Source organism: Dermacentor andersoni, chromosome 3 (genome assembly GCF_023375885.2).
Source record: "Dermacentor andersoni chromosome 3, qqDerAnde1_hic_scaffold, whole genome shotgun sequence".
NCBI classification, from domain to species: domain Eukaryota; kingdom Metazoa; phylum Arthropoda; class Arachnida; order Ixodida; family Ixodidae; genus Dermacentor; species Dermacentor andersoni.
Genome location: NC_092816.1, coordinates 8521338 through 8544754, shown reverse-complemented (window position 1 = coordinate 8544754; position 23417 = coordinate 8521338). Strand labels below are relative to the sequence as shown.

The 23417-nt window shown below is 47.9% G+C and overlaps 1 protein-coding gene and 1 long non-coding RNA gene across 2 annotated transcripts in view; one reads left to right on the top strand and one right to left on the bottom strand.

Annotated features, from left to right (window-relative positions):
- The first annotated feature begins 918 nt into the window (after window positions 1-918).
- Window positions 919-7929, top strand: LOC140216685 (uncharacterized). Its single transcript, XR_011893265.1, has 2 exons — window positions 919-1006; window positions 2214-7929. It is a non-coding gene; the product is annotated as an uncharacterized lncRNA (long non-coding RNA).
- Window positions 7930-11641: 3712 nt separating this feature from the next.
- LOC126520608 (uncharacterized) overlaps window positions 11642-23417 on the bottom strand; it is a 107866-nt gene continuing 96090 nt past the window's right edge. Inside the window, exons 4-5 of the mRNA XM_050169405.3 lie at window positions 22197-22341; window positions 11642-16347 (exon numbers count right to left, since the gene is read on the bottom strand). Of these exons, the coding sequence (XP_050025362.1) occupies window positions 16089-16347; window positions 22197-22341 (404 nt within the window). The 3' untranslated portion in view covers window positions 11642-16088. The remainder of the gene's footprint in view (window positions 16348-22196; window positions 22342-23417) is intronic.

Here is a 23417-nt window from a genome sequence, read left to right as displayed (position 1 = left end):
AGCGAAGCCTGGAGTAACTGACTTGTGAGGGCGATGAGGTTCGCTAAAAAAACCAGTTTGCGGCTCTATATGAGGCGGCTAGACGGGAACAATGCGAAAAGCATGCCCCCTCAAGAAACGCGCAGCGAGAGGGCTGTACCATGTATTTTCTTGCTACGCCCACCGAGAACTGAATAATCTTTGTTTGTTGTGTTCCGTGAAAATCATAACGCGAAGCTGCCCTTAACTTGCACCGGTTCACGGCTGTGTACTGCACTGCGACTCAGCTTGTCAGACGCCATCGAGACGCTGCGTCTCGGTTTGCGAGGGTAAACCCAGAAATTCTATAAGAGGGGACACTCTTCAATAACTGGCAACAGGAAACACGTCATGCCTAGTTTCAACACCATCCGTTAGTTGACGCAAGCTTCAGAAAAAAAGAATGTGAAATAAACTTCCAGACAACGTTATATTTTTTTTTATTCCTTGCCACTAAAAGTGAGTGAGTGAGTGAGTGAAAAACTTCATGAGCTCTAGATTCGGTGGTCTTCTGCGGTCTTCAGATGGAATCGTCCATCTTCTAGCACAACGGTCGGTTGGGCTCCGCTGGATTCTGCTGCCAGTTGTGCTCGCCGAAATAGACCTTCTTGGTCGACCTGGCGATCGCTGGAGAGCACTCCCTCCCATTGCTCCGCACTCGGGTTTGTTTGGTATAAGGGGCACCACGTCTATCTTCTGGCATGCCCACGTTATGTGATACAGCGTGGGTGTTTCATTGTTTTGCGTGTAAATGAACTTATACTTCGCAACTTTTTGTTGCGTTACCTAGCAACACGCTAGCGGCACGCCAGACGCGCGTGCATACGTCATGCGCCAGACAAGCCGCGGAGTGAGCGAGGCCGGCTGCGCATGTGAAGCTCGCGTGCTCGGCGACCCGTCTCTTTTGTATGTAGCCCGTTTCCCGGCGTTCTCTTGTGTTCCGTCTGCATTTCGACACGGCACCGCTGCACTACTGCACTACACCAAGGTGAGGAATTTTGTTTGACAGTCGGCGACGCACTTCAAGCACATTTAGGCTTACTGCACAAAGCTGAACCTATATAGTGACGCAGTTATCGAAAAACAGCTCCGCAGTCCAAGCCTAGTTAATATGAGTTAATTACTCGTACTGGGAGATGTTTGCGACGCTTTCTATGAGCCGAAGCATAATTATAACCTATTTCGGTAGTTTTTGGGCACGCTCGCCGCACCTGGCTTTGTGACGAAAAGCACTTAGGCTGTGTGACGCAGTTTCGCGTGTACTGAATCTTACCGGGACAACTTTTGGCGCTTTCTCTGACCCCCAGACATTATTGTAACTAATTTCACTACTTTTTGGTGTACTTTTCAAGCACAGTGGCCGCGCTCGGCGTAGTGGCGCAGTTAGCGAAAAGCAGCTCGGCTGTGTGCCGCAGTTAGTTTCGCGTGTACTGAATCTTACTGGTAGAAGTTCGTGACGCATTCTCTGACCCGAAAAAGTACTGTAATTTATTTGGTAACTTTTTGGGAAATCTTGAGGCTTGCTCGCCGCGCCTGGGGTTGTGAAGCTGTTAGCAAAAAAGGAAGCCGGCCATAGTGAGTTTTGCGTGTACTGAATTTTAGTGGGACAAGTATGTGACACATTTTATAGCCCTGCAACAACATATACCTTATTTCGGTACTTACGCTTCTCAAAAACGCGACGAGCGATTGCCGAGAGTGATAATACGGGAGAGGTGCATGCGGCGGCAGGACGCGTAAAAGATAACACAGAGGAGCAGCTCAAGAACATGACATTTATGTATTCTGAGCGACTGAAAACAGGCCTTGTACCCACGAACCTGTCTTGAGTGCGACTAGAAGGCATTCTGCGAGCGTGTAACATGGTCTGGCTGAGCCTGTGTTGTAGCCACCTCTGTGTACTTGGCGTACCATTGTGTCGACTGAGGCCAAGTTGTTTTGGAAACGCGCAGTCACCCGTGTATTTGTGCACTTCAAGTGCAGGAAATGCCCGGGAAAGGAGGGGTGCTTGAAAATCGGATGTTCAGATTTTCTGGCATTGTTTAGGAGGAGTCTTTGCTGCGAAATGTACGTAAAAGTGAATTTATCTGTAATGCCGCTCATTCACCACTTACGCACGTTTCGCCTCTACACGCAATTCTCCTGTTAGGTTAATATACCGAAATGATACATGCTTGTAATTTACTTTCTTTCAGCTGATGACATCCGGTGGAGCATCGTACGGCAACGACTGCTGCTTACCTGGTGCCACAACTTTGGATGAATGCAGAAGAAGCCCGGAACGAGCATTTATATAGAGCAAGATAAACATTTCATCATTTCAGAAGACGTCTTTCGTTTTCTTTATGAAATTGCACCTGACGGATTCGGCGGAGTCTTGTGAAGGTCGTTCGCAATCACTTCTACTTAGTAATGAAACGATTCCACGCCAAGGCCACGCGAGGTTCAGCAGAAGCGAAAAAAGAAAATGAATGCCGCGCCGAGCAGCGGAGCCGGCGCGGCGTGTACCAACTGGTGTTCAAAACACGCGCGCCCAAAACCGAAACCGGAAAAAGTCAATAACATCCGCTTGGTGTGCTACAGTCAATTCGGCCGCTGGGCTCTATGGGAGTGTCCGCTCGTGTAGAAATTTCTTTCTCTATGCTAAACCGTTCTTGCCCAGCGCTGTTTGCGATAACCACCGTATCGGCGTTCCATTGAATTCGTGCTGTCGGACTAAAAACGATCTGCTGGACAACGCTTAAGGTCAATATCACGAATTATACATTTCAGGAAAATTCCGCTTTCGAGAAAGTTGAATTCCTAACCCGCGTTTAAAGATCGCGTGACGGTTGACGGTCTTTGGCCCGTTCTGTAAGCTGACGAACGCTGGAAAGAACATAAAAGACGCCACGCCGATTCAGACTGACAACGGCGTTCCGGGGACGGGCGCTACCTAAATAAAGAAAAGCAGGACATTAGGCACGCTGTAGCCAAGCTTTGCTTGCTCGTTTCCCTTATAGAGTAAGGGCTCCTGAATATTTTAATGATATTGCTTGCAAACAATGTCATGTGAAATTAACAGCGAGCATAGCTTACTGCGTTTTGTACTGCAACGAGGTGTGTATCTACGGCGCACGCACGGACGGTGGTGTATACATCCGTGCGGTTTGTTTATACAGAAAAGCAACTGTGGGGAAAAGTCACCAATGAATACTGCATGTACTTATTGCGGCGGCCGTGTTGGGAAGTACTGCGCATTCTAGTAATTTTCGGTTCCTTATAATTTTTTTCGTGGCGGAAGACATTGCAGAACGTATTGTCGCGTAGGCGTGGCGTGGCGCGCATTTGAACAAAGGCCTCGTATTTGGACGTTTCGAATGTATCTTTATCACGCTTATGTGAACTGCTATTTTGCCTACCAATGTACTCCTTATGCTGATTACATACAGGGGTGTCCAAAAGTTCACAGGCCGGGATGCCATGGGATTACATAGGATGTCGGCCTGGGAACTTTTGAACACCCCTGTACGGGGTCTTAACATTTATCCTTGTAAGTCCGAATTATATGGGTCAGAGGTGAGGATGTGTCGGTGGTTTTATATTGTGCATCGGTTCGCTATTCATTCAAAGCGGTGTCCTGGTGCAGTTATGTCTTTGTTAATGAATGAAGCGTGCACTTATTGACATTTTCAGACCGTGCTGATGCCATGCCGTCCGGCGGTCCAAGCTACGGCAGCTACTCTGTGTGTCGTGGTGCTTTGACCACGGCAGAACACAGAAGAAGCCTATCTTGCCTTAGAATAAAATCATTGCGGAAACTCTGTCTCTTTGATACATATGAGCGCTTGTACCAAAACGCAGAAGACAAGCGCGACGGATAAAGCCGTAGTGAAATATGATTACTTCTATCTCCATCTGTTATAAATTAATCGAAATAAAAATTGCGTCACGACCTCAATTTACACCAAATATTGAACTAGACAAAATAGTGGGTCGCTAAATCAAAACGACAAATAAAAGCGTTGCCATTTGGATGACGAAAAGTAGTCTGAAATGACAAGCTTCCGCCACAGCCCGACGTCGGTTACGTGGGGTAAACCAAATTTCGCGCCAGCGAAACCGAAACAGAAAGTGCAGGCCAGTTGCTCTCATCAACCGCCAGGCGCGCTAGGGTCGATAGGGCCGCTGGGGTGTATGGGAGTGTCCACTCTTAACTTTTTTTTATTTCTCTATGATATGGCTGTGATTGCATTCCATGCTCGCGGCCACGGCGGCGTCCGTTCGCAGAACAGTTCAGACAACAGCAACAGAAGCAGTCATGACAGGCTTTCGCCTATCGCAGCTTAGCTCAGCAAAGTGCCCATAGATTTTTTTATGTATTCGTTTTGAAAAACTGGCGCTACCTTCCGGGCCAGAATTTGCATGCATAATTGCTAGTGAGATAACATTACACAAATTATACATTACATTCACTGAAGGTCGAGCCTAAAGAATTACTGACGGTTTCTCAACTGGACTCCTAACAATGTGCACATGCACTTGGCCTCATTCGCGTACAATGAGATCCTTTTTAAAGCTTCGTGCATGATAGCAGGGCCGCCATGTTGATGTTTTCAAAGTAACCCTACTACAACAACAACAGCAGCAATAATAATAATAACAATTATTATAATTATACTGCTTTTGGGCTCGGCGAAGTACCACCAATATTTGGTGGCATGGAGCTGTTAATGCAAACTGCACGTAGTGCAAGTAGTGAAAGGTTCGTACCTGCAGCTTTCTCATTAGCATAGCCGTCAAAACTGTACAGTTCAACCCTGTCTGCACTCAAGGCATGTCCACTTAAAACAAATCCTGAAGCAAGCCCCTATATCTAGATATTCGTCTTCAAGGCCAACACGAAGTAAGCAAGTAACCACGAACGTAACCACCGTATACATGTGACAACCGCGATCATATATGTTCTTCGTCAAGTATCGTAGTCGCCGCTTTCGCGAAGACGGAGACGTCGTTTGGCCGAGATCTTGGCCTACACATAAGACAGGGAGATCCACTTTATTCAGAAACGGTTCTTCATGCCTGCAGGACTGTCGTTGGCGAAAAGCCGCTGGAGGACAGTGCTTCTGGTTCTCAGGTGTGCCAGTCATGCGGGATCACAGGCTCCGGTGACCTTGTCATTCGCGGAGTGATGGCTCTCTACAAATGCTGAACATTCTAAACAAAGCACGAGACAAGCTTTTATTTCTCGACCGATGGTATATTTGGCTTTGCGTTGCGCAAGTAGTCACAGGCAGTATAACGCACCTTGATTAGCGCTGTGCACTATATATCGACGGATGTTACGGCCACTCCCTCTGGAGCATGACGGAATGGGCTCATGGCCCCGAGCTCGTTACTTGCTCCTTTCTGGTGTGTTTAAAACGTGTAGTTAATTAATGGGTTTAAGATCTGTAGTTCATTAATGGGTTTCCGCTGAACCTTTACGTCAAGACCTGTAGTTATTGTTAACAAACCGCCGTATGTGAAAGCAACCCAATGCTCTAAAAATTATGATGGTGATGGTGACATAAGCATCCCCGTCGGAACGGGGTGGTGGCAACGCCATCAAGCTCGTTTTTTAAACTTTTTGGTGCATCTGGAAATACCTTTATGCACTTCGCTACATGTGCAACGCCACCTTTGCAGCGCCCTCTGATAACGCTTGTGCGAAGCGCCTTGCCTTGCCCACCCACGTTTTACACGCGCTCTTTCGTCTTTTGGTCAATAAACTACATCATCACCATCATCATCCTATTTTATGTCCACTGCAGGACGAACGCCTCTCCCTGCGATCTCCCATTACCCCTGTCCTGCGCCAACCGATTCCAACTAGCGCCCGCGAATTTCCTAATTTCATCGCACCACCTATTCTCTGCCTTCGTCTACTGCGCTTCCCTTCTCTTGGTACTCATTCTGTAGCCCTAATGGTCCAACGGTTACTTAACCCGCGCATTGCTTGACCTGCCCAGCGCCATTGTTTTCTCTTAATGTCAATTATAATATCAGCTATAACCGTTTTCTCTCCGATCCAAACCGCTCTCTTTCTGTCTCTCAAGGTTATGCCTACCATTCTTCGTTCCATCGCTCTTTGTGCGGTCCTTAACTTGTTCTCAAGCTTCTTTGTCAGTCTCCAAATCTCTGCCCCATATGTAAGCACCGGCTGCATATTTGTTTGCAAGCACCAGCCTGAATTTGTCTGCTTTTACCCTTACTGCCTCTAGGTGGACCTGTTTTTTCTTGACCAATTTTACTCTTTCTCTCTTCAAATTGAGGTGAATCCTAGCTCTCACTAACCTATGATCACTGCACTTTACCATACCTATCACTTCTACATCCTGCACTATGCTGGGATAGGCAGAAAGTATGAAATCAATTTCATTTCTTGTTTCACCATTAGGGCTTTCCAGGTCCACTTTCTGGTGCTACGCTTCTTGAAAAAAGGTGTTCATTATTCTTAGGTTATTCCTTTCTGCGAATTCTGCCAGCATCTCTTCTCGAGCGTTCCTAGAATCGAAGCTGTAGTTGACAATTGCTTGTTGACCAGCCTGCTTTTTCCACACTTTTGCACTGAAGTCACCCATTGCTGCAGTATACTGAGTTTGCACTTTTCTCATCGCTAGTTCAACTTCATAAAACTGATCTACTTCCTCATCGTCGTGACTGGATGTTGAAGCGTAGGCTTGTACTACCTTTAATCTATACCTCTTATTTAGTTTGATTACGACTACTGCTACCCTCTCATTAATGCTGTAGAATTCGTCAATGTTGCCCTTTATGTCCTTGTGAATTAGGAGTCCCACCCCGTATTGCTTCTTATCTGGGAGACCTCTATAGCAGAGGACATGGCCGTTATTCAGCAATGTATAAGCCTCACCAGTTCTTCTAATCTCACTAAGGCCAATGATATCCCAAACAATGTCTGATAGTTCCTCAAAGAGTGCTGCTAAGCTAGCCTCACTCGACAGAGTTCGGCTGTTAGAGGTTGACAGGGTCAGTTTTTATTGGCGGCCTGTCCGAACCCAGAGATTCTTAGCACCCTCTGCTGCGTTACAGGTGTGGCCGCTGCCTTGGTCTGGTGCTCCGCAGCTGCTGGAGCCTGAGGGCCGTGGGTTAATTATAGGAGTCATCAGGGAGTAGGAATCAACACGGTACCAGATATATATAAGCATGCAAGAAGCAGGGTGAAGGGAGCAGAAAACCAACGAGTTTGGCGAAAGCGCATTTATTCACACCGCCACTGGCACAAATGACTGGTAAGCACCGCCTTGGAAAGAAAGCGTACGCGCGAACGTGGCAGGAACTAGGCGTCCGAAAATGCTGCTTAAACAGAGAATACAAATTGCGCGCGCACCAGCGCCTTCATGCGAACCAAGACTCTGGCAGCTTCGGTAAAGCAAAGTCCGCCCTAACAATCGCAACCTTGGTACACCGATGGTTCCCTTTTAAACTTTGCTTGTGCACTAGGCGTAGTAAGTATCCATAACAGCTCGCAGCTCTTTGCACACATACCCTTAACTGTTTTAGTGCCAAATTCACCTACCAGTGACGCAGGTGGGGCATACAGAATGAGCGCATATGCAGGACAAAGGCGAAAGATGCATTAGTCTTCTGAACGCGAATAAAAGAACGCTAAAAAAACAGCACGATGACGAGAGGAGAGAAACACGGCGCTGGTATATCAGTGTATACCATGCGCTGCTATATGGATGTTCTGGCGCTGTTTCCTTCAAGTTCAGTAATGCACCAACCAGCACAATTCAACACGCTGCCACACATTGAAAAGAGAGAAACGAAGAGGCGGAGGTAGGGAAGTTAACCAAGGACGTGCCCGGCTGGCTACCCTACACTTGGGGAGGGGAAAGAACAGATAAGGAGAGAAAATAAAAATAATAGCCAGTCAGTCGCAGAGGAATCTCCGCTGTCACAAGCGCTCATACAATCCACACACTGAGAACTAAGCAACAGCTAGGAGCTCATGGCACTGAAGAAGACAAACCACAGTAAAAAGAAGAAAAACAAGAATTAGACACAACCTTATACTTTCGCCAGGCCGGCGGGATCGATATCGCATATTTTATTTTTCTCCGCTGCGTCGCCCTTTTTACGCATATGGCCTCAATGTCCTGTCTGTTGCCATGTCTTGATAAACAGCTACAGATTTCAACTTTTCAAAGGGAGCACAGTATCCGCCGTTTGTTCCTCCCTTGGGTCTTGCCTGCCGGGCTGACAACTATATACGCTCCGCAAGCCAAACGACCAGTATCGTGGCGTTTCTGCACTCTTTCGAAGTGCCAGATAACGGAGAAGGGTCAAACCAGAACGTTACGACACAAAGATGGCAAGTTCGTATATAGGTTTCCGTGGTTCAAACACGAATAAGCCATAAAGAAAGCCACAATGGCGATGCAGTGCTAAGATCGCTCGAAAGCACCTATGTGACCACTTTTATGGGACAAAGCATTACACGATCTTGTGGGATTTGAAAAACAAAGCACTTTTGAAATCCGCTCAGCACCTCCACAATCAATATAAAGAGGAATTTCCCGACAGCGATTCTCTAAAATCCCTTATGCACAATTCAAGAAACCATAGCGATAATCGAAGGCAGTAAAGGCCACTTTGAATGACCATGTCTATTAAAAATTGCAAAAGTATGATACACCTGTGAATACAGCTGAATTTGAGGGATCGCCGAAGCCATGCCACAGTTAAGAACAAAGGGGCTCCTCGAAAGACGAACATTACAGCAAATGTGGCCTGGGCTCAGTACAACTATTTGACAGAAAAAGAGAATGTGCACAACAAAGCGGCAATATCATTCAGTGCTGAAATCCAGTAAAGCTCACGGCAAGGGCACTTTACGGAAAGAATTGTAGCTATAAGCACAAAGCGGGCGTTCGCAGTTCGGCGTTTTTACCTAACTGTTGTCGATACAAATTTTGATAGGTTGCTTAACAGCAAAGATAAGCATGGGGGTTTTATCGCTTTTATAAATCTTTATCCCATGTGCACTAATTGGAATTCAGCAGGTATCAGTGCTTCAACCCCGTTATGTTTATAATGCAGTCACTCTTGTCTCTTTCGATTTAGGATGATGTGGTTTTTATCTCGCCTTGTAAGGACTGAGGTTCTCAATAAGAAAGAAAGCCTCCCTTTTCACTTATTGTATATAACACTTTTTTGTAGAATATGCCATTGCTTACTAAGTAGCAAATGGGCTGCGGAAGAGCCTGTTAAACAAAAATCCTCAATAGTAGACCCCAAATAAGAAAGTAAAAATGAGTGAATTGCGCTAACTGAAAGTGGCACTGCGCTTGCTGGTTCTACAGGACATTCGGCCATATAAGACACTGCCAGACGCACATACAGTGAATCTATTGTGTACAGATGCTACGATTACAGCGCTCTGCAAACACGTGCCGACAACACCAAGAACAAGCGATAGGAAAGTATCTTAGTTGCACAGGAGCTTTCATTCCCTCGAAAAAAGACGCAACGTCGAGGAAAACTCTTGATTATTGCAACCTGGCGCTCCTCTTGTGAACGAACACTGACGACGTGCTTTCTTCCATTGCGCGGCACACGCTAAGCTTTTAAGGTTTCATCACTTCAATTCCCGACTGTACAACTTCAATTTGTCACTTGTGCAACGCTCGGGCTGTGCGTTGACGAGCCAATCCAAGATAATTATAAGTTGTTATATTCAAGGAAAAGTCACCCACCTGGCTATACAGCATACCTTGATACAGCAGCAAAATGCACGTGTGCCATAATAAATAAATTTTGTAGTTGAATAGGAATTTGTTCCCAACAAACTCAATTTGCCTTCCTGTTTTCTTTTTTTTTTATGAATCTGTTTGCACTACGTTGGTTCCTGGATAACTCATCTTGTGAAACGAGTTATTTGTTTCGGTCAATGAGCGGCGTCACTATAAAAAGTCTGGACTCGTCCGCAGGAACTTGGGCTGCTTTCCGTTTCGTTTACCGCTATGCATTGCTACTACAAGCGAACGCAAAACGCATTCAATGCCAGCCAAAGAATACTTTCAAGTTTTCACACGCGGTGGCACTAAGTCTGTGCGCTTGTGCAACAAAACAAAAAAAAAAGACCTCGCTTGCACGACTTGTAAGAGCTTGTTGCGTGAAACGCAGTTTGGGAGCCTTCTTGCGCTAAATAAAGCGGCCAACGCTGGAGGGCACGAGCCGAAATTTCCGCGACGGTTGCGTTCTGTGCGCGTCGCGTGCACCACGTGACGTGGCCGAAAGGGTGGTGCGCCTTTCGTGCGTCCTGAATGTCGGCCACCGAACGAGGCCGCAGAGCTTGCTACCTGCCAACGCCGTGCTTTTTCGCACGTGACATCAACAGCCCCTTCTCGCAAGAATAAAGAAGAAAGGATAGTCGACCAGTAAAAGCGAAACGGCTCTCTACGGACAAGAAGCAGGAATAGAGCGGACGACAACTCTTCCTGCCGCTTGTCGGTAGTGTTTCCACCCCCCCCCCCCCCCCGCTATTGTCGGCTCAATATCGTGGGCAGTCAAATCCGTCCTTCAATAGCTAATCCCTTGGATCTGTACATTATGCCACTGCTCTGTGGTATCTTTCAGTCAGCCGCTGTTGACCATGCATAAAAATGCCACTAATATCATATCGTTTTGCCCGGGAAAAAGACTCGGTGTAAATTAGCCGAGAGTATCGCCTGTATTCTCAGAGATTTTAAACGAGCGAACAGTGGTGTCGACAACATTTGGGGTATCTTATTTAAAAGTAACAATGTATGTAACCTTATTGAGCTATACCGCGGGTATAGCGAAGACGTGTTCTAAGCGATCCTCCGTCATCAACACTTCGGAGCAACGAAACCCAAAGTGGACGAGGATTCGTGAATGGCACCAGAACACGGGTATTTCAATAGCTGAACTTCCAGAGAGCGGCAGTGCACAAGTCTCGTTTTGATCGTTAGTGCGCGGTTATTGTTTCTCTGAAACTTCAGGCTTTGACACTGCGTATAAAAGATCGTTTCTTCTAAGTCTTATTTCTTTTAAATGACACTCTCTAAATAGTGCAAACGGTAAAACGCAAATGTTCCACACGTACAGTATAACCAGGGCAAAATCGAACGCTGCGAAAGAAGAAAACGCGCTAAAAGTACACAAACCTTAAAGGACGGTGAACACTCCAAATTTACATCGCAGTGAGCAGTCCGGGGAAGCATAGATGGTAAACAAACTTTCTGTAAAAGTAAGCGTGTTAACGAGCATGACTGGATGAGATGCAACTTTCAGAAACATGAGTGACGTAGGTCTTAGTGAAGCTGTTGTATTTAGTATGCAACAACAACATCGGTACATTACTCCGAAGAACTCACGATAAAGGTGAATCACGCGCGCGTATTTCAAAAATAAGCCATGTAAAAAAATTTTATGGAGCGATTTCAGCTTCACCGCGATTCATCACTTTTTTTCTTTTTTTTCCCACACACCTCGCTACAGCGTCAAAAGCCTAAAGCATTATCACTGCTTATTGTGATTTATTCTTCGAGGCTAGGTGGTGCCAAGTGAAATGTCGCGACAATTTGCCGTCCTTGAGATAAGCACGTATAAATCATACCATAAAAACATTTTATTTGTATAACGTTGCGACTAGTGAGAACATCAAGAGTTCACCAGCAAAGTTAAATGGCGAAGGTAGCCTTTACAAGGCAGCGTTTCAGAGTGCGGGGCATCACGGCCCGTATTTACAGAAAAGCTCTTACAATATGTGAAATTGTTTGCGGGAGCAAATTGCAACCAATCGTAAAGTTGGAGAAGGCGGCCGGCCAATGGCCGATACCAATTTCGCACGAAATGCTTTGTGGAAACATAAAACAACGAGAATTCAGCATCAACAATGAAAACATGGCGCCCCAGTTGGGATGAAAAGTGCGCCCAACTTATACTCACACGGCCTGGAGGGTGCCGCAACATACAGCCGCACTTGGGCACGGGTTCGTTTCATTTAACATCAGGAAGTGGAAGTGATATCAGCCGATAGCGCTAAATAGACAAGAACGGACAGAAGGGCGACAGCACACAGCGCCATCTGTGGTCGTTTCCATGTCGGTAGCTGTCTTTTGAAGCGCTACTTAGGATAGCAGCATGATAACCCGAACCTCTGCCTTCATCAACCGACGGGCTGACAAGGGAAGCCTCAGACTACAGCCGACGCTTCGACGAGTTGGTTGCATGCAGGCTTTCCTGTTGGTGGAGTACATTACGTCGAATCTGTCATGGTGTAGCGCAGGGGTTTCCAAAGTGGGTTCCGCGAATCTCAGGGTTTTCACGAACGGTATTTTAGGGTTCCGTGAGGGGCCAAAACGAATCCGAGCCCACTGGGTGGATTTTTACATTAGAACTTGAATTAAACAATTAGGAGCACCCCTTCAGCACTTAGGTAGTCTTTCGCAAGAAATATTCTTTCATCACAAGAACCCTCGCGAGGCCGTGGATAAACAGCACATCGGTGGGGAACAAGAGGCAGTGGGGAAAGGAGTGAAGGCAGGTGAAGTTCCCCAAGGCCGCAAAGAGTTCGGGAGCAGCCAGCCCTGCAGGTGCAGAGAGACGGCCCGATCGGCAGGACTGAAACGAGGCACGCAATGAACCTTCTCGGACAGCCGCGCAACAGCACGCACGGCCAAGAACGTGAACAACCGCGAGAAGATTGTGTTTTACCGAGTATGTGTAAATTTGATGAAAGAACTCAAAGATTCAGCCAAGTAGACACCCCTAATGAAGTCCAACACAATATTATTTTGATAGTCTCCTGTGCGTAGGTACGGTGACCGCTTTTCTGCCGCCCACGTGTCTGTTCAACACAAAGATGCATTTCGCACGTTTCGTCTTTCCGGCTTGCAGTGAGCTTGGCAGGCGCCTCTGTAAGCTCTTTGTACACCACAAGCGAAGGGAACACGAATAGTGATCAACGCATTAACCGCTTTCGCGCCGCAACTTGCCAAGACTGCACAACATTTCACTTGGAGCAAAATTCGCATCGGTTGCAAACGAACACATACAAAAAATATTGGTAAAGTGCCGGTAGTGCTGCTCTTCAGTGTCGTCAGATCGGCTCCCTCGCTTGCACCCACAAAGATGCCCCGATCTAGGCCGACCCAGCAACCGCGTGAGATAACGAGCACGGCACGGTACAAACTAATGAACACAACCACATCACTGCTGCCGCAAACAACGCAACTCGAAAACCGAAATTCCGCAAGTCACAGTAAACAGACGTGCGGTGGAAGGATCCAGTATCCGGCTCGCTAAAACGACGAGCATTATTTATCCCTTATGCACGAAGTGATCGCGAACGAACTTACGGTGCCTGAAAAAGGCTGATGACAGAGACAAGCCGAAACGACAACTTCGACGAAAATGACGATCATGGCAGTAAAAGAAACTGCGCGCTATGTCACACCCCGCGCTGTGGAAAGAATATTTTGCCAGTTGGAATTCGAGACGTCGAAGAACTGCTGTGTCGTCCGAAAAACATCTGTCGTCATTTGACGAATGCTGTGAAGCAGTGCCTTATACGCTTTGCTCCCAAGGAGAGAAGAACCAACTGTGGTTCTTCCGGTTTTGGTGCCTTAGAATTGCACTCAGCCGCACTGCCTATTTTCAGTTATTTTTTTTTTCGGCCAGGAAACAAACCTGTGACCTTGCTGTCCGCAGGCGGACCCCACAGTCACTGAAGTAAGACAAGGTTCTCAAAGCAAAACTACGGAGCAAGAAAATAATTCTGTTTAACGTTAGCATGACAAAGGGGTTCCTCAATTTCTCCGGCCTTCATGAATGATAGCTAACAAATAAGGATGTCATAACAGACGCCTGCCCCTTTGAAGGAGTGCGAGAGAGAGGCTCAGCTGTCAATTGACTCCTGCTGACCGACAGCCAATGAGGAGAGCACAGTGCTTTTCCAGTGCTGCCGAGAGATTAACTCGAGCGCTTCGTACGCCATTGAATCGTTGCACGTGGCACGCTAAGCGAAGGTGCACTTGCCAGAAATACAAGTACGACACGCCGTACCCCAAACACCACTCCGCCATCGCATTGCATAACCGGAAGAAATATCGAGATCTTACGGCTTGTTCGGTAGCAATCATTGTGATTTTGTTTTCCGTTGCCGTTCGCCGACGCTGCTTATACTCAATCAGTGCCGGCGGCGTCAGTTGTTTTAGAAGTAGCGGGCAGTGGAAGGCGACCTTATTTACAATTTGGCGATTCCTATATAGCTGCTTTATCTATGCAGGCAAAAGAAATGTGCTGGGTAGGTTGTGTGTTCCAACATTTGAAACAGCAAGAAGCATGCTGCCCGAAGCCGCGTCAAATCACGTTAGGAAGCGCCTTTCACGTCGGGGGTAGACAGTGTTTGTCAGATAATGAGGAATATTGTTGAAGCAGCTTTAAACGCCCGATCGAAATTGGCACGAACGACTTATGGCGTGATGACAAATTGAGCCTGAGGCACTGTCACTCGCTGCCTTCAGCGGCTGCCGTTTACGCTCGAACAGCAGCTCTCCTTTCATCACATGTGACACGCTCGCGATGTGTCATGTCTGGCAGGTCCTCTCTCTCTCTTTTATTTTTTCTTAACGTGCAGCGATCTCTCTTGCTGCGTGTGCACCCACCACCAGAGGCGTGGAAAGCCGCGCAACAGTTCTGGAAAGCGCACCTGCTCACAACCGCAGGCGTTCCGAGGACGGGCATAAGGCTGAGCACGGAGGCGAAAAAAGGCGAGACTCAAGTGGTCGTCCTGCAATCTCCATAGGAATCGCGTGTCAAGATCACATGCGATGCGATTAACCCCTAGTCGGCTGGTTGCTCACAATCATCAGGTGTGCAAATTTTCTGCAAACACCTACGATGAAACGCCTCTCCTGATACATTTTAGCTACTATTGGTGCATAGGACGAAGCCAAATCCGTGTCCGACATATTGCAACTCTCATTATATATCCGACGCAGAAAGCAACACCATCGTAGTCTCAAAAAAATTAAAAAAAAATATTCCGACAAGCTGGCAACCGGACATTCGCCCGACTGAAGGATAGATGGGACGGCAAGGGAACGAACGCGCACAATATCCTTCTCCCTTGCACTGCACGCCGCGCGGTTGCTGAGAAAATGCATGAAGCGGCACAAGCAGGGTTTTTCGCCGAACGTTATTGGGTGTTTTTGCGATGAAACAAGTACGTTGAACCAATATATAACATTGATGTCACGCGCTTGGAGAACCCAACAAGACTCTAACGTGTGGCAGTGAAGAAAACGCGCGCATCGTGTGATCGGGCGTGTGCCGCTTTAGCCGAGCTTTAGTTGCCGCGCGTCAAAAACGACAGGAGCAGAAGTCCTTCTTCAAGCAACGCAAAGGGGCCTTCTTCAAGCAACGTTGCGACACAGTTTTTTGCCACATAAATTATAAACTCCCTACAATTGCTGCCAAAGTCTAGAGCCGCGTCTGTCTCGCCGTTGCCGTCTAGTACTCGCGCCAAATCGGAGGTTCCCTTGACGCCTCATGCACACGTGAGATCCACTGTAAGTACTGCCGCTTCGAACCGCTTTATTTGCCTCTTTTTTAGGGCCAAAAGCAATAAACGAGCTCCAGAATCGCTCTAATCGAGACTAATTCCGCGACCGCTTGCGCGGTTCTTTGACGCTCTCATAACGGGGCCGCTTACGTCAATGCTAGCAATGAGCCGCCATATAGTGACGGGCTCCCCGAGGAAAAGGTTTGCAGCCAGTGGGAGTCTCTGTGCTGAACGCGTGCCAAGGGTAGTGCACATGAAGGGGGTGGAGTTCGTCATACCTTATACATACAGGCGACCGGCGCTGCAGCGAGTGTTAATCCGGCAAAACGCGGACAGGACTCGGCCTTGCTACGAGAAGAGATCGAGCAAAAAAGATCCACAGCGAAAAGTAAGCCTTGGCCCACTCGGCATCCGCGTCACCTTCCGATCCCGCTTGGCAGTCCCCCGTTAGCAAATGCTCGGCGAAGAACATCGTGCCGAGCTCGGCCGTCTACGAACGCCGGCGCAGCGCCGTCGCGGCGGCGGCCAGCGCCAGCAGTGGCAGCCCGCAGGCCCCGAGGGCCGGTGCCCGGCCGGTGGTGGACGAGGCAACCGCGTCGCACTCGGTGTGGTTCAGGTGCTTCTCGCAGGACCCGGTGAAGAGGCTGCTGCTTAGGTAGCCCGTGTAGCGCTCGAAGAGCCGGTACGCCTGCGCGCCGCATTGCTTCTCCGTCTGGGCCCGGTAGCAGTTGTAGAAGGCGTAGAAGTAGCTGCGACAACAACAGCGCCTGGCGTCACCAATGGCAAAAACGCGAAAGCGAAACCACGAGGCGTGTTCTATATAACAAGTCCTAAATCCGCAGCACGTCATCCCACGAGACGACCATTTGAGGGATCGCCAGCCGTTTGTGCGGAGGCGCGATGTAAGAGCGGGCGCGAGAGAGAAAATCTGGGGGCTTTTGCTCCTTAAATATATGACTCTGCTACCTTCTAGTTCTCTAGTTAACTGTAACTCTGCCCGGGCACTACGGAGGAGGTTTCTTAGCGCGTGTTGTAGGCGTTTGTCCCTAGGCGTGCCGTCATTACGCTCGGACGCTGGCTGCCGGCGCGGTAAAATAGGTGAAGCAGCGGGCACTGACGCCCGATTTGGCGACCGCTGTGTCGGACGGAGTGTCTTGCACCTGCGGTGCTTGTGCTCAGTCGTGGCAGATCATAGCTTTCTCGCGCCTTACGGCGATGTACCTTGTGAATAACATCACAGACGTTTCTGGGGGAGCAGTAGTGACCGTAATAGAGCCCGGGCCACATATATTGAAATTCTGCAAGGCAGAGCGCCGTAGCAACCGCGGTTGAACGCAAGTGACTGAAAGTGACGATTGACTCAGCACCAGAGCCGCTGGCGCGAGAAAGTCTGTTTGACGCAGATTCAGAGGCAGAGTTCTGAATGGTGTTGCAGAAGTCGCGGGGCGTGGTAGCGCTGAACTTAGCGTCACAAGTTCGCGGCTGGACAGAACTATATTTATTCAATCGTGTTCTTTACTAATTGCAACAACGTGTCATTATTTCACATTATTGGCGGCGCCTCCGGGACACCAAAGCGACAACGGGGATACCAAAGCTAGAAGACGGACTAGGTCGTAGGTTGGGGCCGCGGAGGCCGAAGCGTGCCAGGGGGTGTTCGCTTGAAAAATTGACTGTCCGCGATAGCGATAGCCGATCTTATACACCACTGGCCGCCCTGTTTCCAGCTTTGAGCCCCCGCTACCCCTTGGTTGCCCTGGGGACCCTGCGCCGCCTGCTTTATTATAACCACAGGTGCTCTCTTGAGGCCTCCGTTTGCCGGTTACATGTGCCCTCCTGGAGCAGTGCTTGTAAAGAAAATCCAATCTATAGATCGTCGCGACGAAAAAAGCGACCCGCAACTTATACAACACCAGTGAGAACCTTGCCCCTTCAGACACAGCGATCACCAAATTGGGCGTCCATGCCCACTGCTTCACCACGCGGGCAGCCAGCGGCGGAGCGTAAACTCGATCGCACTCCGCAATGCCGGGGACAAGTAGGGGACAAACGCATACGCATGTCTAGGGGATAAACGCATACAACACGCGCTAAGAAATCTCCTCCGTAGTGCCTAGGCGGAGTCATGTAGTCAAGGAGCAAAAGCCCCCAAATTTTCTCTCTCACGCCCGCTCTTAATTGCCCCTGCGCACAAACGGCTGGCGATCCTCAAATGAACGTCTCGTCATTATCCCTGGCACATCGCCACAGTGGGGTCGAAGGCCATGATCTCTGGCGAGGCCAGCGTCAATCAGACTTGTGTCGCACTGCTTGACGGAAAATCAAGCGGTATACGCGCACAAAAGCTTTTAGTTGTCACTGATCTATTCGGTACCATTCAGCCGCAAAAAGCGCTCCCCTTTGTGGCATCGCCGAACGCCCTCGCCTCCCTCGCCATTCCCTAGTTGTCCATCTTCTCAAAACCCTCCAATTTCATAACTCTACGCTGTGCTTTCGCGCTGTCCGCAGTGTAAATGAATCCGCCCGCGCGTATTTAGAACTCTGCTGCCGCAGAGCTTCGTCGGTTCGCACTCGGTACACGTGCTCATTATAGACGGCGGCCCCCGCATGCTTCCTCACGCACTGGCGCCGACAAAAACACTCTGCGCACCAGGCGCTTCGAAGGCGACTGCGTTGCGTGTGCGAGGTCTCGATACAAACCATCCGGCCAAAGACAACAGAGAGAGGCCGCAGAATGTGTACTGATGAGCCTCACTCAAAAAGCCGCAGAGAGTGCGCACCAGGGTGAATACTGGTGACTGCGTTCTCTAAGAAAATCTGTCCGCATCGAAACACTCCCGCCATGGGTGAGGTCAAACCCCCGAGCTTGTTCGCAGTTGCACAGCGTCGCCATTGCACCTGAACCACGGCGGCTCGTTACAAAGCTGCAAACGGACGAAGCCCACGAAGGCCACGGCTCCGAACGAACACCCAATCGCGACCACTGCGCAGTTTTGTTCCGCAGGGACAGCTTAAGTAAATCCCGCAAGGTACACAATACAGGCATTCTACGGGGCGAAACAGAAGCATATAAAGAACCTCTTCCACACACACACTGGATTAAAAAAAGAAAAAGCACACATAGGATTTCTGTTAACTATCTATAGCCAACAGTCACGTAGCGCCAGTGTGCATATGTTACCTACAAAAGCAACAAAAAAAAAAAAAGCATGTCATCATCATCATCAACAACATCATCATCTCTGGGACCCTTCAAGTCGTGAGACGTTTCGTATAAAGGGCCGCAAGCTATTCTAGCCAGATAGCTCCTACGTCTTTGATTCGTGTCGAAGTGCAAAGTAGCTTCCGTTTCTCGAAAAACTGTTAACTCTCAATTTTCTTATCATCTGGATTCTAACATAGTTGACCACACCACAGAATATAAGTACTCAGGAGTGCTCCTTACACACAATCTTTCATGGACTAAACACATCACCTCCATTTCAGCTAACGACTCCAGATCATTAGGATTTCTGCGCCGCAAATTAAGAAGTGCGACTTCACCACTACGAAAACTAGCTTACGTAACTATTGTACGGCCACAAATTGAGTACGCTTCTTGTATATGGTCTCCTCATCAAAATTACCTCATCGAACTGCTGGAGAGCATCCAGAATAGAGCGAGCCGTTTCATTTCTGAAAATTATAGTAACCAGTCAAGCGTAACCCAAATAAAAATTGATTTTTCGTTGCAACCACTAACTACTCGCCGTGATATTCCCCTGCTATTATTATTTCATAGATTTGTTCACACAGTTGGCCTAACCTTATTAAATCTGAAAAAAGCATCCTCGACGTCACAACGACTGAACAATCAGTTCAGCTACACCCGAATTTATGGCAACACACACGCTTTTAATTTTTCAGCTTTGCCCCGTGCGGTCCGTTTATGGAACGCACTACCAGACACCATTGCATGCCAGTCTAAACACACTGCATTTCGCAGTCTGCTAACCGATCAATATGCCGTTTCAACCGTCTAAACACGTCATCTCTTTTGTAATTTTCTTGCATTTTTTCTACAATGCTAAAGAATTTCAGTGCTCCCAATTTTGTTACAATACTAACTACGGTATAACGTGCAAAAACGTTTACAATGTTAATATGCTATTATGTTGTTGTTTATCATTTATTGTTATTGATCCACATATTGTATTTGCTAATGTATTAATTTTCCATGTTCTGTGCGTACTCCTTTCATTATGCTGATGTTTATTTCTTTCCCGATTCCGTACTAATATGTTACCGTATTTCCCCCCTTACACTATGCCTTCTCGAAGGCCTGTAAGGTACATGTAAATAAATAAATAAATAAATAAATAAAATAAATAAATCCATTGTTATTCCATCTTCTCCCGCCGCTTTTTCCCATTTCATGTCTCGCAAGGCCCTTTCGACTTCATCCCTGGTAAGAGGAGCAGCCTCTGTAACCTGTTCATCACTACTTCGAATGGAGGTATCGTGGCTGCTCTAAGTACTGTACAGATCAGTATAGAATTATTCCGCTGCTTTTACTATATCTTCGAAATTGTTGATGATATTACCTTGCTTGCCTTTCAGTGCATACATCTTGGCTTGTCCTATGTCAGGTTTTCTTGTCACTGATTTCATGCTGCGTCCATTTTTTACTCCTTCCTCAGTCTTTCTCACGTTATAATTTCGAGTATCACTTACTTTCTCCTTGTTGATAAGTTTTGACAGTTCCGCGAATTCTATCTGATCTCTTGAGTTGGACACTTTCATGCTTTGTCGTTTCTTTATGAGGTCTTTCGTTACTTGGGAGAGCTTACCTACTGGTTGCCTTGGTGCCTTATCTCTCCCTTCAATTGCTGCTTCTGAAGCCAGCCTAGTTACGGTTTCATTCATTACTTCTATGCCATCTTCATCTCTCTGTTCTAAAGCTGCATATTCGGGCACTGCATAACAACCGCATTCCTTGTCATGTATGGCCATTAGGCTGCCAGAAGCATTCGCAGCTTGCGCTCCCGACCATTAAAGCGTTGGCCGGTTTGCCCGATCTACTCCTACTCGTCCTGTTGTACGTGTCCTCTCAAAAAAATATTTTACGCTGACAAGGCAAAAGAATGAAAGAAAATGCGGACAAGCTCTAGACAACAGAGTTCCTGAGGTACGAGACACACACTAGCTGAAGCCAGGACGCTGTAGAGTCCAGTATCGTACCGGTCCGACCCATTGTATGACAAGGTGCAGTGCATGTGCGACCACCACATTGCTCGCTTAAATATAAGTGACGTATTTATGGAGAAAAAAAGATCCCAGAACATCCGTGCATAGCACAAGTGAAAGCGGAACGAGTCTCTCGCTTACCTCATCTACAGCTGCCTCAGTGCACTGCCGCGACAGCGACTGGGAATGTTGCAGATACGTGACCATCACACAAGGCACATGAACGAGTCCGTAATCTCATCATCATTTGTCGTGCCTCTAAGTCAAACCGGTCTAAATCATTTCGCCAACAAGTGCCTGTCAGTGGATAGCGATTATTGTTTTGAAATAAGAGAACGCTGAAATAAGCACACGCACCTGAATAACAAGTTTTCGATTGATAGAAAAAACTGAATGAAGGCAGATCTCAGTCCTACTACATTTAGGGTTTTTCCATTGGATACACAAACAATACACTGCGCCGTACCTCGCAAACAAATATGATGCGGAAGCGCTCGGTATGGCAACTTGACCGACATAAGCGCGCTGTCGCGCCGAGGAGCGCCCTGCTTCTTTTTTTATGGAGGCACGCGTGAGAACATGTTTCGAGCAACAATTTCATGCGTCCTAGTTAAGGGTGTGCGAAAATAAGAAATTTCGAATACGAATCGAGTGGTCTTCGCTATTTAATTCGCAATGGGAAATTGACCAACATTCTGCTCGAATCTACCACCACTTATCGAGGGAGAAATTGCTGCCCGAGAGCAGAAGCACGACAGAAGCAGTTGCGCAGTAGCGCAGCGATCCCTGGACGCGGCGCAGATTAGTTATGCCTAATAGTTTCCAGCCATTAAAACGGAATTTGTCCTCTCGATTATTTGACCCACCGTGTTTGCACCCCTTTAAGAACAACGTGCGGAGCCGCAGTGTCACACACTTATCTCCTTCGACGAACACACCACCCTATCCGGTGACGTGCTGCTCCCTCGATTCGTTGAGTGTACTGTACAAACGAAATCAGTTGCTTCTCATTTGCAAGCTCTTCCGTTGTCTGCAGTACGCCCAGTTGCGAACGGCACTACGTGCGCGTATCAAATAGAGTAACGAAACCTGCCATTTTGTTTTTTACCAAATAGCCTCCGGGGAAAGATTACATCTCGCTTTCATTAGAAATCTGAAAAAAAAGTATGCTGTTTTCCCCAAATACTCCTATTCAATTCAATTTGGAAATTTACAATTCGAACACCCCTAACTTTGGTACACGGCATGTCTGAGACACCGGATCCAACGAGAGTTTTCCTGCGGGATCAAAACGGTTTGCTGCGAGAAGCCTTGGCCGGCTATGCCGCTCAGTGTGCCCCTCGCATCTCTGAGCGCGCATATAGATTCTCACCAGCAGAACTGGGGCAGCGTGCTGTTGTGCTGCTGGGTGAAGTCCATCTCGGAGCTCATGAGCTTGCTCAGCCTCTCGTATTTGCCGCTGCAGGGCCCGTCGCGCCGAGACATGCGGCCGAAGCAGGGAGCGTACTTCAGGTACTCTGCACACAGCACGCGCACAATCACTCGCTGGGGTGGGCCCCGCGCACACTGCGAAGGCAGACTGAGTCGTGGGCTGCAACCCCGCCTCTTTAAAGGGGACGCAATGATAGCGACCTCTCTTTTTTTCTCGCATATTATTTTTTTTTGCGTTCAATAACGGTCGCACAAGTCGAAAACTTAGAAGAAAAAAAACGGCTTTTTGGCTTCCTTGTGTATGCTTCATGATGTCACGAGGCAGAAAGCAGTCACGTGGGAGCAGAACACGCTCGCTAGGTCGCCTGACAAGCTGTGGCCCGATGTAGCGAGCCGGAGAGAGAGTGCCAGAACCGCACGTCATTCGGGGCTACCACGTGAGAATCTTGCGTCATGACGTCACGACACATACACACCTCCCGGAAAACAAAACCAAAAGATTTATTTATTTATTTATCTTATACTGTTAGCCCGGGCGTCGTTACGTGCGTGGAAGACCCTAACACAAGTGCAGCACAAAGAACAACTGAAACAAAAGCACCAAACATTACAGCAGAGAATCAAGCCAGTTCGAATTATAGAACGCACTGAACAAGCACAAGCAATGAACAGCTACTAGCTGCGTAAAAGTTACGCCTTACATATTAGCGGTAAAACTAATTTCTAACACACGCCACAAAAATTCTTCAAGCGAGGCGCTGACATGGCAGAATCAGAAAATATGCCGGTTCATTTAGGCCACTCCAGGTGTATGGGACGGGGGAGTGACATGGTGGTGTACGCCGGACTATGGAATCAAGAGCGAGCTTGGCAGCCTTCTGATCGACATCCGACCCGGTGCCGTGACGACAGCTCAGGGTGTGATTGCGCGCAATAGAAGAAAGCTTTCCCGTCGCGCATCATATTTTTTTCTTGTGGCCTCGAGTTCACCGCACCGGTGCGTGACAATAAAGCGCGCCAATTGCTCTTTTGGTCAACGACACCACCACCTTCTTGTAGCGCACACGGCTGCATACGCGGTACCTTCATTACCTTCATTCTTAGATTCAACGGACAATATACGGGGTAATGATTTATAAATTCTCCGGAATTTAGAAGAATC